The following is a 15490-nucleotide window of genomic DNA, read 5'->3' as shown; positions in this document are numbered from 1 at the left end:
TCAGAGGAAAGGGATGAGAGAAGAGAAAGGAAGGGAAGATGAGGGAGTACAGCAGAGGAAAGGGATGAAAGAAGGGAAGATGAGAGGGTACAGAAGAGGAAAGGGATGAAATAAGAGAAGAGAAGAGAAGAGAGTATATACGAGGGAAATAATGAAATGAGAGAAGAGAAGAGACTAGAGGAGAGGCATTCTGCTGTAGGGAGTAGAGGAGAGGATTGACAAGAGAAGGCCAGGGAGGCTGAGAGCAAAGCAGATGAGAGGCTGTGAAGGGGATGGGGAAGGGGGGGATAACAGAGCAAACACGACACAAGGAAAGGAACGGAAAGGAAAGGAAAGAAGGGAACGAAGGAGTGATGTTTTTTTTGTAGGAGAGGAGGGGGGAAATGAAACAAAATGAGGCGAGACAAGCGAGCACATGAGGGAGTGCAGAAGAGTGGAAATGCCAAGGAAGGGGAAGACATATAAAACACGACAGAATGCAAAGCATAGCAGGTGATCGAGGGGAAGCGGTGGAGGAACAGAGTTGATGGGAATAGAGGAGTGGGCTGTATCCTTGGGAAGAGTGGGATGGAAATGCAGCATATCTGAAAGAAGTTCTACTAGTATGAAAATGAAACTGATATTGAAAGTCTGTCAGTTGGGATTATGCTTGAAGAGTTTGTGTGTTTGTGCGTGCGTGTGTCTTTGTGCGTGTGTGTGTGTGCGTGTGTGTGTGTGTATTCGTGTGCGCATGTGTGTGTGCGCAGGGGGAAAGTTAAAGAATACTGTAGTGTATACATGGGTTCTCAATTTTTGTTTTCCCCTGGCTGCGGGACTCTGGCTGCGCACAACTCAATCTCTGATTGTTAAAAACCGCTGTCGGTCCAAAAAATAGCCCACGTGGTTGGCTGCCAGTGTCTTGCCCCTCCTCACAACACCGTGTTTGTAAACAAAACAAAAAACATATATAGATGGACAGATGTAATGGATATGGAAGTGTTTGGTAGGGATTTGTGTCAATTGTGTGTGTGTGTGTGTGTGTGTGTGTGTGTGTGTGTGTGTGTGCGCGCGCGCGCGTGTGTGTGTGTGCGTGTTCGTGTGAGTTGTTCTTTTCTCTCACCTGTGCAGGGTTGTACGGCAGGTGGGATGTTTTTGTGGATGTTTTTCTTCAGTCGGTCTAGTTTACTGGATGCACTGGGACAAAAAGCCCTCTGGCTTCTTGTATGCTGCTTGTCTACTATGTGTTGATTGATGTTGTGTTGTTTATGTGCATCATTCAGCATTTCATCTGTTTTGCTCTTGTTGTCCACTTTTTGCCTCCATGCTGTTGTTTTCTCTTGTTTTTGTCTTGTTATATTGCTTTTTCTCCCTCTCCCATTCCCCTATCCATCCTCCCTCTCCATGTGTAATTCCACACACATACACACACACACGCACGCACACACACACACACACACGCACACACACACACACACACACACACACTCTCTCTCTCTCTCTCGCTCTCTCGCTCTCTCTCGCTCTCTCTCTCGCTCTCTCACTCGCTCACACGCACATACACACACACACACACACACACACACACACACACACACACACACACACACACACACACACACACACACACTTCCCCTCTCCATGTGTTCTTCCATTCTATTCATCTCTGCAGTAGTACCAGTAGAAGGTTGTTGCCTTTCTACAGATGTCTTTCTGAAAGAGCCCTGTCAGAAAACATTTCACAGATACTTACTGTGGAAGGGAAGGAATAACACGCGCGCACACACACACACACACACACACACACACACACACACACACACACACACACACCTTTGTTTGCAATTCACATTTTATTCCTCAAACTCCTCCTTTGCCATGTTCTTTTCGACTTTCTGGCAATGTTTGTGCTGTGCTCCAAATCTCATGTCATAAAATATGTTGGTCATGATTTAAACATAAACGAGCCCTATACACCCTGGTCCATTCACTGATATATTTTCACACTCACACCGACAACACACAGCCAATGACGCAGGTGTGCTGATAGTTGTGTAAGGCTTTTTTTAATACATCACCACTTTTTTGCATTTGTCAAAGAGAAATATGATGTGAATCTTAATCTAAAACAACTTCATCCATCTGTAGCTTTTTGGAAATATGATGGAATACATCTAACATGACATTAACACATCCGTCTCCTTTAGAAGTTAGACGAGATCAGATTAAAAGAAGCTAGAAGACCGTTATACTGTGTCTCCCCAAAAATGATAGGAATCTAAAAGACCTGACTCCAGATATACCTCAACACATTCATCCTCCTCCGCCTTTTAGAAAAAGGCTAAGATGAAATGAACTGGGGGGGGGGGGAAATATTCACAACACCTACCTGTACATATAAGATCTAAAAGATCTTTATTCATGTGTAAAGATAAAGACCTTCATCCATGTGTAAAGGTAAATTGATATTAAGTTGGATTGATTTTCATGTGAATGATAGATGTATATTTGTTTCAGTTCCTCTTTAAAGACATAGAGTAGGTAAAGATACGTAAGATATGTCCAACGTATGGAATATCAGACCTGTGCTGACACAATATTCTACACAACGACTGGTCCAGGCCAAGGTCCTGTCCTGCGTTGACTACGGCAACTCACTCATGACAGGTCTACCTGCTTGTGCGCTAAAACCTCTGCAGATGATCCAGAATGCGGTGGCACGGTTGATATTCAATCAACCCAAAAGGACCCATGTTACTCCTCTATTTATTGAGTTGCACTGGTTACCGATCGCCGCCCGGATCAAGCACAAGGCATTGACCCTTGCCTACAAAACCATCACAGGAACTACCCCAGCTTATCTGAAGGACCTACTAACGCCTTATGTTACTGGAAGAGAACTGCGCTCATCCAGCACAAGCCGTCTGGCTCTGCCATCCAGTGGCTCTAGGTACTCCCAGTCAAGATTGTTCTCCGTTGTGGTACCCAAGTGGTGGAACGGTCTCCCAGAGGCAGCAAGACTAAGCACATCTCTTGCAGCCTTCAAGAAACAACTAAAGACCTTCCTCTTTCGAGAGAATCTACTAGACTAATGCTTAAGCTGGCCTTGCCCCAGGGCAGACTCTTGACATGATGTTAAGTTTAGTTTAGTTTGTGTGTGTGTGTGTGTGTGTGTACTCGTTATTTACTCTTTATAAAAAATATATATATATATATATATTTTTTTTAAATAAATAAAAAAATAATAATAAAAAACCTAACCCCTCTCTGCAACTGCACTTGTTGTTCTGTATATCTCCTGTGCACTTTGTATTTGCTTGTGATGTGGCTTGATTATGTCCTCTTTTGAAAGTCGCTTTTACAAATGCAATGTAATGTAATGTAAAGATAAAGACCTTTATCCATGTGAGTGTATTGAACAGCCCTTTCTCCACATCTCTCTCTTCCCCCTCCTGCAGAGTGAGTTCCCCCACATAGCCCAGTTCTCCAGCCTGTCCCCCATCCCCGGCTTCACGGCCTGGCTGCAAGGCATGCTGGGTAGCAGCCGCGGGGGAGGCGGTAAGTTTGAAGTAGGCCAGACGGCCGAAATGTCACTTAGGAATAAAACATGGAGCAGCATGCATTTGCGGCATTTGCTTTATTTTCTTTGACATGTGTATGCACAAGAAGCCAGCACCTCAAGAAAGACTTAATTGGTGTGCGATACCTCTTGTTTTCTAGGCGGCGGTGGTGGTGGCACCATCAGCGGCGCGGACCTGCTGTCGGAGCAGGAGTGGCGCGAGGTGGAGGAGACGATGGGAGTGTCCCCCGGCGCCCCCGCCCTCGACGCCCTGCGTCGCCTCTTGGCCACGGGTGACTGGCATCGCTCGGAGCGGCTGACGCGCAGCCTGGAGCCGGCCCTGATGCGGCTGTGCGCCTGGTACCTGTACGGCGAGAAGCGGCGCGGCTACGCCCTCAACCCCGTGGCCAACTTCCACCTGCACAACGGCGCCACCATGTGGAGGCTGAACTGGGACGCGGACACCAGCCCGCGCGGCGTGGCCAACTCCTGCGGCATCATGGTCAACTACCGCTACTTCCTGACGGAGACGGCTGCCAACAGCGCCTCCTACATGCAGGGGAAGGTAGTGACGGCCTCAGACCTGGTGCTGGCGCTGGTGGCCCAGTTTCAGCAGAACAGCAAGCTGTGAAGCGCTGACGCAAAACGCTGACGGAGGATGCACATTACATACGCGCGCGCACGCACGCACGCACGCACGCACGCACGCACGCACGCACGCACGCACGCACGCACGCACACACACACACACACACACACACACACACACACACACACACACACACACATACAAATACATGTATACATCCACTGTGAGCGCAAATGCTGAGGGAGGATGCACATTGCACACACACACACATAAATACATGTATACAACTACTGGAAGATACACAGGTGTGCACTCGTGCACTTATGCATACAGTCATACAGAAATCTACACAATCTCTTTCTCACACACATGCCCATACCTTTACAGATGTGTCTGCAGCAGATTCATGCATATGTATGCACTACACACACACATGCATACAGACAAACTGTCCTCTACACACAGTATGCACAGTATGCAATACAATATGCACAGCTGAGCAGTACGCATATATACTGTACATATATACAGTATACAGTACACTGCCATCTACACACATAGAGTATACAGACACAGAGTGTCACTCACATTCACAGATGAAAGCCTGAATGAACTGAACTGAACATAATGGAAAAAAACGTAATTGCACTGGTGTACAGATCCTCCGTGTACGCCTTTTTGAAGTGTGCCATCCGCTGCCTCCCTGGCGGGCCTCTCATTTGAGTGCTTGTTGAAGACAGCAGGATATCTACGTATGTGTCCAGGGAGTGTGTGTTTCAGTGAAGTGGAGACTGCCTTTGCTCTGCTCCGTATCGCACTCAGCCAAATGCAGAACTTTTATTTTGTTTTTTGGGTTTTTGTTTGTTTTTCCTCTTCCTCTTTTTTTGGTTTGGCTATTGTTGTTTACTTAGTTTTTTTTCTGAGGCACCCTGAGCACTGTCTTCTTTTGCTCGGAACATGCTTGCTGCTGGATGCGTGTACGTGGGCCATGCGGATTTCATTTTCAATGGTACACAGACGTGTGTGTGCGGCGCAATATTGACAAAGCTGCGAGGAGCGGTCTTCTGAACGTTTGAGGTTGTGGAAGAGTCAGTGGTGGAAAGCATTAATGAGAGCCCCATTGGCTATCTGCCCTTTAGACGATGCCTCCCCATTGGCTATCTACCCTTAAGACGATGCCTCCAGTACCCTGCAAAGTGCTCCAGTCATCCTGAAGCAAGTTTGTGCACATGGTTGCATTTGTAATTTAAGACCTACAGCAAGCATGTCCCTGGCCTTAACCTAAGACCTGGGGCCTATAGTCCAAAGCTGGTTCAGGAGTAAACACGGTTAAGAGGTATATCATTTAATAGAAGAGCCTGAAGTCACGTATCTTAAGAAAATGAGGACTCCAGGCTCTTCTACTAGATGATTTCCCGCTTAACCTGGTTTACTCCTGTACCAGCTTTGTAGTATTGGCCCATGCACAGTAAGATGTGTCATACGGGCTGATGACTGCATTGAGATATCCCATAGGCCTTTGCACTTAACTGTGGGATATGAAAGACAAAACATGTTTGAAATTGTATTTGTAATTTATGATAATTCCTCATAATAAATGTTTTGTTAATATAATAGTACTGTGTTGACGTGTGATTGAATACATTTATGGGTTTTTCTGTGTTGTGTGTACAGTATACAGACAGTGTGTGTGCATACCGTATGCTGTGTGTGCGTGCATTATCAGCGGCATTGAGGACTGCAGAGTGTGGTTTTATTTATTGGGGCGGGGGGGGGGGGGGGTCTACCTCTATTATTAGGAAAGTACAGTGAAGATGATGACAGGAGATGTGGAAGGATCGGCAAATGACCCAGGCCAGATTCGAACCCAGGTCGCCAGCGTAGCAGTGCAGTGTTATGAGCCATGGCAGGGCTGAAGAGTTTGACTTTTACAAAAAACACTGCATGGCGATGGTGGCAGCAGCAAACCACACCTCATTCTCCTCTTTCTCCCTCATGCTGTCCTATCTTCCTCTTTGCCTTTGCTCTATCCATTTGTTTCTCTCCTTCTCTTCTCTCTTTCTTGCTACTTGTGCTCTCTCTCTCTCTTGTCCTTTATCATGCTCTCTCCTCTCTCTCTCCTGTCCCCCCTCTCTCTCTCTCTCTCTCTCTCTCTCTCTCTCTCTCTCTCTCTCTCCATACCTCAACAAGTTAAGAAGTGCAGCGCTGCAGAACTGTGACTTTGGGTTGCTGGCGGCTTGATAGATATCGGCAGGCAGAACCTTAAAGCACAGTAATAACATTTGGGAAAAGTCAAGTGAATCGAGGTAAGTGATTTTATTGAGGTCGGGACCCGAAGAGGTACATGGCATTTGCAATCGAGTTTCAAAAAAGATCCATTTCTGACCCCTTACACACACACACACACACACACACACACACACACACACACACAAACACACCTCCGTCCCAGTGGAGCGATGGCAGAGAACAGACTCCAAGCTCAGGACCGGGGAAGTATTTTCAGTCTATTGTTGTGTAAAATATATCAGTTCAAGTTGACTGTGAAATTGCATTTTTGGTCTCAAAGGACACCTTCCCATTCTCTCCCTCACTCTTCCTGTAAGGTTTTTTTTTCATTATTTTTATGATTATTTATTTTGGTTATTCCACAGCCGTGTGGTGTCCTAGAAACTAATGAGGTGAAAAATAAAGTTTAGATGAAGTGATAAATTCACAGCGTTCACCTGTGTGTCTGTGTGTGTGCGTGCCTATGTGTGTGTGCCTTGCCTGCCTGTGTCTGTCATGATGATGGTGCCACTTAAAAGATGCCCGTGAGACCAGAGAGGATTTGGGGTAGAAAATGGGTTTTTAACCTGGCCAGGGTCATCATCCATATTGCTGACTGATGCCAAAACACTGTCTCAAACCTCAAATGCCCGAGTCAGTCCCTCACAGAGGAGAACTCATGGCCTTCCTGTGCCTTTTTGCTTTTAACATTCACGCTCAAAGAGTTTTAATATGTCAAAAGTAAGCCTTTATTGCTTCAATGAAAACAATGCCTTAAAGTTTTATGAGAGTTCAAGAGATTTACTGTATGTCAAAAATAAGCCAATATCTAGTCTATCAATTGAATGTTTTTCCATTAAATTTGTGTAAAGGTCACTGTTATTACAGTGTATTCACCTAAAGCATTTTCCGATTCAGTGTCTATTCGTATATTTTTAAGTATTGTTGATTGCAACACCTTGAACACCACAAGTTATTAACATAGTTCTTAAAATGGACGTGTGTGCTGTGTATACTCACAGTATCACACACACACACACACACACACACACACACACACACACACACACACACACACACACACACACACACACACACACACACACACACACAGTATATAGCAATATGGCCAGGTGCCAGCGAGTGTGTTTGTTTTCAGCCATCTCCTGCTCTAAGTTAAATGCACAGACTGAAGCCTCAACAGCAGCCCATCACCGCGGCCACATTGCCAAATCTAAGCCCTGCTGCTTCTCGCCTTCTCTCTCTCTGTGCAGATTACTGAGGCTGTCAGTCAAGCCTGCATTATTTCTTTTTAAGGCTCACAAATGTTTGTATGTTTTTTTTCACAGATGTGTTTTCGAGTGACACATAGTGTTGAATACTCACACACACGAAAACACATACATGCTGTATATTGCACACGTAGGCCTACACCACACACACACACACACACACACACACACCCTGGTCCCTCTGCCTGCCCGGCTGTGTTATTCTGAAGCACCTGAAAAGGTTACTTTTGAAAATGCCTATCAGCCTTTGCTGTGCTTTTCTGCTTTGGAAGTTAGAGCTGCTGGCAATTCGGTGGTTTTCTGAACCATTGCCTGCTGAAATGATGTTTGTTCATCCAGTTTTTGCTTTTGGAGCACAGAAACAAATACAAGCTTGTATACCAGAGCTGAGAATTCGTGATATTCACTGTGAATTCATATTAATCTCACTGACAACCAACACAATAAATAAAAAAAGATTAAACTCCACTTTTTTCCGTGGCTTTTCGCCTCCATTCCCGACAGGACAGTGAAGGACAGACAGGAAAGGAGTGGGTACAGAGAGACGGGGAGGGATCGGCAAATTACCTGGGCCAGAACCAAACCCGGGTCGCCGGAGCAGCAACCCAGTGGGCCACCATTAGGCCACGGCAGGGACGATTGAACTCCACTTTATCTATCTATCTATCTATCTATCTATCTATCTATCTATCTATCTATCTATCTATCTATCTATCTATCTATCTATCTATCTATCTATCTATCTATCTATCTATCTACGTATCTATCTATCTATTTGTCTGTCTGTCTGTCTATCTATCTATCTATCTATCTATCTATCTATCTATCTATCTATCTATCTATCTATCTATCTATTTGTCTCTCTTACAGAAAACTATCAAGGACATGCATCATCATCCCTATCTATGTTATATGTAAACATCAGGACTGGGTATGCAATACATTCAAGCAAGCAAGCCTGCATATTATGTGTATGTGTGTGTGTAGGTGATGTACCTGTATGGCACTATTCAACCTTCTGCGTCATCATAGGCCCTACATAAGGACAAATGAAAGAGGCACACAGAGGAAGGAGGACTTGTATTGAGGAGTGTTTTGCCTTCCAGGGCACACACCACACCAACCTCCTCAAATCCTCCCGCACCTGGTGCTTTTGTCAAGTGGTCTGATACGTAAGGGTTAACGTTCGGCGAGAAGGTCGCTACCGTATATCCATATAATCCATAAAATAAGCGGGTTAACTTTCGGCGAGTCGGTCGCTTTGTGGAATAGCAGCACTTCAGAGAGAACAAGACCCCTCCGCTCCGCGTCGGGGTCTAAAGATTCTCTCTGTCGTGCTGCTATTCCACAAAGCGACCGACTCGCCGAAAGTTAACCCGCTTATTATATGGATATACTTAAATGATTCACACATGGCGGGGACATTTCTTTAGGCCTATTTAATGCTAAGATTGTTGCTGCGCAAAACAAAACAGTGCCGTTGTGGAACACCGCTAGGCAACAGCTAGGTAGCCAGGACAACAGGTGTTGTCTATCACAGCAGCTGATTAGAGTCTTGTTGAAAAGTCGCTTTAGCAGTGAAAAGTCCTGTTGCCATTGACAGCGGTCTGTTATAGACCAACCCGTCCGTTATCGAAAAATAACAGACGTGCGAACGTTGGGGAGCCCCGTTGAAATGAATGGAGCATTCGACCGATGACGTCACAACCATATAATAAAACATGATATCAATCATGCATAGGCGTATCTATGACACGCTGATTTGAACCCACTATCGCGTGTGTCCAATACGCATTTCCAAGTTAAGGCGTGCTCCACAACGCCCTGTGACAGGTTAGGTTTAGGGATGGTTTTGGTTTAGGCACAATTTAGGTAGAAATTCGCCTAATCTCGCTGTTCTTGGCAAAAGTAAAGCAGCAGAAACATTGCTTTACTGACAGGTTAGGTTTAGGGGTGGTTTTGGTTAGGGCACAGCAAAGCATATTTGCATTTAGTAACAGAAATGCACTGTGACAAAACAGAATCGCCGACACGGCGGGAAAACTGCGCAAACCTCGTCACGTGTCAAAAGTGCATGAAAGCACTTTTAGCCGGGGAGCCAAACTCTCAAAAGTGCTTTAAAATGGGAGGAACCTGACATGGCCTGCCATACTTTTTATTCGTGATTTTTTGTTAGTTCTATCCCTTAGGACAAATAATTGGAGGGTCTGCTCGGGCGGAAATATCGCGAAAAAAAGTTGTGCCTATTTTAATGTATGTACCCTTCATTTTTCGAGAGAAATTTCTGAAAAATGAAAAATGACCTGAAATCCTTGGTGGCTTAGGTAAGCTGTCAATAAAGGCTTTCCAGGTGCACAGGACATACATGCTGACAACATTCAATTGAAAAAATATTTTTAAATCACATTTCAATAGGGTTTTGACTCAATTTTATGCTTCAAAATTAGGCGTTTTTTCACTTTTTTGCTATATTTTCATCATTTCTTCATTGGCAATCAAGTTTTTCTTCATGTTTTGACATCAAACAATATGCCATTCTTTTTATTAAGAAGTATAGTGATACCACAACAAAAATTATGAAAATACAACCAAAATCAATGGATCTGTGATGACTGTAGTGTATGTACCCTTCATTTTTAGAGAGAAATTTCTGAAAAATGAAAAATGACCTGAAATCCTTGGTGGCTTGGGTAAGCTGTCAATAAAGGCTTTCCAGGTGCAAAGGACACATCTACTGATGATATCTAATAAAGAAAATATTGTTAAACCACATTTGTACATGATTTTGGTTCAATTTTATGACCTAAAATTAGGCGTTTTTTCACTTTTTTGCTATATTTTCATAATTTCTTCATTGGCAATCAAGTTTTTCTTCATGTTTTGACATCAAACAATATGCCATTCTTTTTATTAAGCAGTATACTGATTCCACAGCAAAAAAAACTATAAAAACTACAACCAAAATCAATGGATCTGTGCGATTTCACCTCTAGTTGGTGATCAATAGGCCCGGAAACTCAATAGGATTTCCGGCTACAATCAAAATGCTGAAAAGCACACTGTATACTTAGCAATGACATACATCCTCTCTCTCACACACACACGCACACAAGTAATCTGGGGATTCTACAATGATTTGCATCCCAGGTGACACCCCCCACAACGTATGTACTACTACGTACAGTACATCACCCGTACACTCTGTACATACTTTGTGGATGTGACAGTGAGCAATTTTCACAGAAGGGGGAGACCGCAGAATTACACAACTACCATTCAACACCTTCTGCCATCTGCAGGCACAGTAACCCAGAGGAAAGCCTAGACTACTCTCAAAATTCTGAAAGATACACTGTGTGTACTGTTGAGTAGAGTACATAACTATCAATCCTGAAGGAAAGCAAGGTCTCTAGCAGCATAAATAAATAGATATGCAAAACATGATACACATTATTGCACAACATATTTAACATGTAACACACATTTAGCCATAAGGCATTTCACACAACCACACACATACTGTTCTGTAATACACATCATATACACACAGCACCTATACATACAGCAGTATGCCATGGAGATGAGGTTCTAGCGATTAAATGCCCATTCATTACCAGGAATAAGCTCACTTATAGCTTGAAAGTTGTGGGCCCTCATCTTCCAGAAGGTGGGGTAACCATAATAATATGTATCAAATTCAGGCAGGCAAAAATTGCATATGGTGCATATTATAACGTCACACTCAATCTGCAATATCTGGACTTTTTCCATCTAGTGTTGCTTTAAGTTTTTACCAAGGTATTGTATGATGGTAGAATTTGAACACACACTCCAACCAACCTCAAGAATCTGAATGAGAGATCTAAACTCTGAGGAGGCTAATACCAATTGTGTTCCCTGAACCAATAGGTGCAACAACTTGTTTCTAACTTCTTAAAACTTCTTTAAAGAAATGACCATATAAGGTCATATAAAATATGCTAGTCTGTTTGAGGGGTTAAATAATTTCCATCAACAGTCACTGAAATACTTTGTATTTGGAAAGCTGAATCAATATGCAATTATATCAATGGATTTAAAAAAAATACAGGCATATTTCAAGATTAATCAGGCTCAAATTATAAAATCATGGTTCAGGAAGCATGAGCGATCATTGTTACACATGGATTGGCCACCACAGAGTCTAGACCTCAACCTCACTGAGAATCTTTGGGATATGCTGGAAAAGGTGTTATATAGTGTCCAGACTCTACCATCATCAATACAAGATATTGAATTGGTGAAAACTTGGTGAAAGTAAGTCCAGACATGGTATACATTTATTAAGACAATACAACACCAAATTTGTATCATAATTTAAGAAAAGGGTGGTCATACAACACAACAGTGTGTGAGACCTTTCCGATGCTGACGTTTTAGACCACACTGTGTAGAACCCTTTCTGATAGAGTGGAGGGGTGGTTCTCCTTAAGTCAAGCACCGTCTCCTTGGTTTTTATGGAATTCCACTGCAGCTAGTTGGTCAGGCACCAAGTTATCCACCTGTTGCCTGTACTCTCCATCCTACCCACCCTTGATACACCTCACAATTGCAGTGTCATTATGGAAACTTGCATGTGGTAGGTATAGCAAAAGCATGTGGTAGTGCTGTAGCAAAAGTAGGTGGCATAGGGTGAACAACACCAAGGAGAACACCATTCCTTGTGGCACTCCAGTGCTGCTGACCACAGTTTGTGATGTAAGGTCATTTAGTCTGATGTACTGGGGTCATTTATCCAGGTCACCAGAGCTGTATCCACCATCTGCAGAAGTTAGTCTCTCAGCAAAAGTGTCTGGATGTTTGAGGCACTACTAGAGAAATCAAAGAACATTATTCTCACTGTCTCCTTTGTCCAAGTGAGAATTTTCCCTATGTAGCAGTTACAGGATAACGTCCACAACTCCCACATTATCCTGATAAATAAACTGTAATCCAGAGCATGGCAAACCTGGGTTTTCTTTCTGTTGAGCAGCAGTACCCACTCAAATGTTCTCATTATGTGAGAGCAGATGGTCTGTAATCATTGTTGTGTTGCTTTTTGGGGACTGGTATGAGAGAAGAGGTCTTCTACTGTAGGCACTATCTACAGGTGCCTTACCCGTTTGTAGACTCTTGTTGAAGATGTGTTGCAGTGGTTCAGCTACCTCTTTTGCACATGTTTTAAATAATATTACAGGCTTGAGGACCAAAAGGGATACATGAAATACACAGTACACCAATACTTCACAACAGCATACTTTCATACAGTAGCCTACATACAGTACATATAAACTAGCTAATGAAGGCACTTATACCAGTGTTCCCAGCTCATAGACATGCCCCTAACAAAGCTATGACCTGGATCAACTAATTGCGCTATCAGTTTCAGCCATCAGGATATAGGATGCACCACAGATATTTTGTGGCATTTGCTACTCCCAGCTCTTAGATAGATAGACAGGAGGGAACTTTAATCACAGTATCACACTCTTCCTAACATTGTTTTCAATGTCAAACTCTACCTCATAATCAGAACAGATATAAAGGAGCTGTTGGAACTAACTCTTACTTGGAGATAGAATGGTAAGGTTGGCTGCATATAGCAAGTGATTAGTCAACACCAACTATCACCAACTATAAAACTTGTTTGTCATACCTCATTTCATCCATATAAGCATTGAATAAGGCTGGAGATAAAATTTCCCCCCGTCATACCCCGTTGATGACATTAAAACGTGTAGAGAGGATGTTTGCCCATTTAACATGCACATACACAAATTTGTACCAAACTACTGGGAACTCCCCCATCTTTCAGCAGCTGCAGAACAGACCAATCTGTGGACTCAAAGCAGTATTTCAGCGCTTCTTCTGCTTTTGGTGTCCACATCCTGACAGTGCGTGTGGTTGATAGTACTAATCTCTGGTAGAGGCATCCCAGGGATTTTCTGAGCTGTTGTCATCACATGCTGGAGTGCCTATTGTCATGAATTCTCTCTGCCTGCCCCATAACAACACAAATTGGTCCTATCTCTTGCTCTCCACTCTGCCTGATTACGTACACCTGTTCCTACTCGGCTCTACTTCACTCTCTGCCTTGCCTAATCACCTTCACCTGTCTCCACTCTGCTCTGCTCCACTTACCCTCGTTAACTCTCCAGCTGCACTGCATTTACCATTAACCTCTCTCTGTATATAAAGCTCCCTGTTTCAGTCATCTCTTGTCAGATCGTCTGCAAGCATCCTCAGAACCCGTCTGCTCCAGCTTACTCTGACTCCTGATCCCGGACCCGCTTTTGATCTTCGACTCTCCGACTGCTCACCATCCCCGGTAAATCGACCAGCCTTCTGTCATACGTATACGGTTTTGGATATCCCCTGCATTGTACTGCTGCTCCTCTTCACCTGCTCTGTTGTGTGTGTTTCCCCCAGGACTCCCCGGACTCTCCAGCTCTCGGCATCGCTGCTCCACTCCCGGGGGGACACACACACAGACAACCCGGAACCCCTGGTACCACGGTGACCCTGGAACCCTGACCCTCGTAACCCAGGTGACCTTGCACTCCTATTAACCCCTTGTGACCCTGCAATTCTGACAACTCTGGTGAACCCCGAACCCTGAGACCCCCTGGACCCCCTGGAACCCCTGGAACCCCTGGAACCCCTGGAACCCCTGGAACCCCTGGACACTCATTCCTTCATTCCCAACTCCCCTTTTCCCTAATCAATAAAAGCCCTTCTGGGGTTCGTGACAAACGCATCTGGTTCTCCTGTCTCGTACATTACAGTACGATCTGACCACCATGGAACCAGCGCACGAACCATCAGCCATGGACCGCCTGGAACGTGCCGAGGGTGAGATGTCCCGGATGACCGGTGATGTTGCGTCGTTGATTCAACTCGGTCATCAGCATCAACAACAACTCCAGCTACAGCAACAGCAACTGGCCGAGGTGATTGAAGCACTCACACACCTGAGAACTCCGTCAACCGCTCCAGCCCCCAACGCTCCAGCCCCCAACGCTCCAGCCCCCAACGCTCCAGCCCCCAACGCTCCAGCCCCCAACGCTCTGGCCCAGGTGTCTCCAGCCCCATCTCCCGAAACTTCCACCCCAGAACCAAAGATCGGCAATCTAGAGCGCTTCAATGGCGACTCGACCCAAGTCCGGCCCTTCCTGACCAACTGCCGACTCCTGTTCTCACTGCAACCCAGGACCTTTGCTTCAGAAGGAGCCAAAGTTGGATTCACCATCACCCACCTGACTGGTCGGGCTCGTCTATGGGGGGCAGCGGAATTCGAGCAACAGACCCCAGCTTGTGCCAGCTTCGAGGCGTTTGCGAAGGAGATAACCAAGGTGTTCGACCTAGGCTCAACAACTGCGGAGGCATCCCAAGAACTTCTGACCATCAGACAGGGCAATCGCACAGTCGCCGATTACTCCATTGAGTTCCGGACCCTGGCCAGACGCAGTTCGTGGAACATGGTAGCCGTGGTGAATGCCTTCGTTCACAGTCTGGCAGACTACATCAAGGACGAGCTAGTGTCATATGACTTACCCTCAACCCTCGACGAAGCCATTTCCCTGGTGAATCGTATCGACCGCCGAATCCAGACCCGCAGACGAGAGAAGGGACGCCAGAATCAACGTGCTGTCCGCATTCGGGGTGACTCTTCGGCTTTCCAGACTCATCCAGTAACCTCTCTTGCCCAGCCCACACAGTTGACGCACTCAGCCAAACCAGAGCCCATGGAGATCGGTCGTGCTTCCCTCACCCCAGAAGAACGGCAGC

The 15490-nt window shown here is 45.0% G+C and overlaps 1 protein-coding gene across 1 annotated transcript; it reads left to right on the top strand.

The window, feature by feature from the left end:
* Window positions 1-1107: 1107 nt before the first annotated feature.
* Window positions 1108-5126, top strand: LOC134444305 (malonyl-CoA decarboxylase, mitochondrial-like; the record flags this gene model as incomplete). The annotated part of the gene is made up of 3 exons (XM_063193647.1): window positions 1108-1120; window positions 3387-3534; window positions 3697-5126. Coding segments are annotated over 3 exons (631 nt in total), but the record flags the coding sequence as incomplete, so codon positions are not given.
* Window positions 5127-15490: the final 10364 nt, after the last annotated feature.

Source organism: Engraulis encrasicolus, unplaced genomic scaffold (assembly GCF_034702125.1).
Source record: "Engraulis encrasicolus isolate BLACKSEA-1 unplaced genomic scaffold, IST_EnEncr_1.0 scaffold_506_np1212, whole genome shotgun sequence".
NCBI lineage: Eukaryota > Metazoa > Chordata > Actinopteri > Clupeiformes > Engraulidae > Engraulis > Engraulis encrasicolus.
Note: the sequence above shows the minus strand (reverse complement) of the source record. Positions and strands in the feature narration are given on the sequence as shown.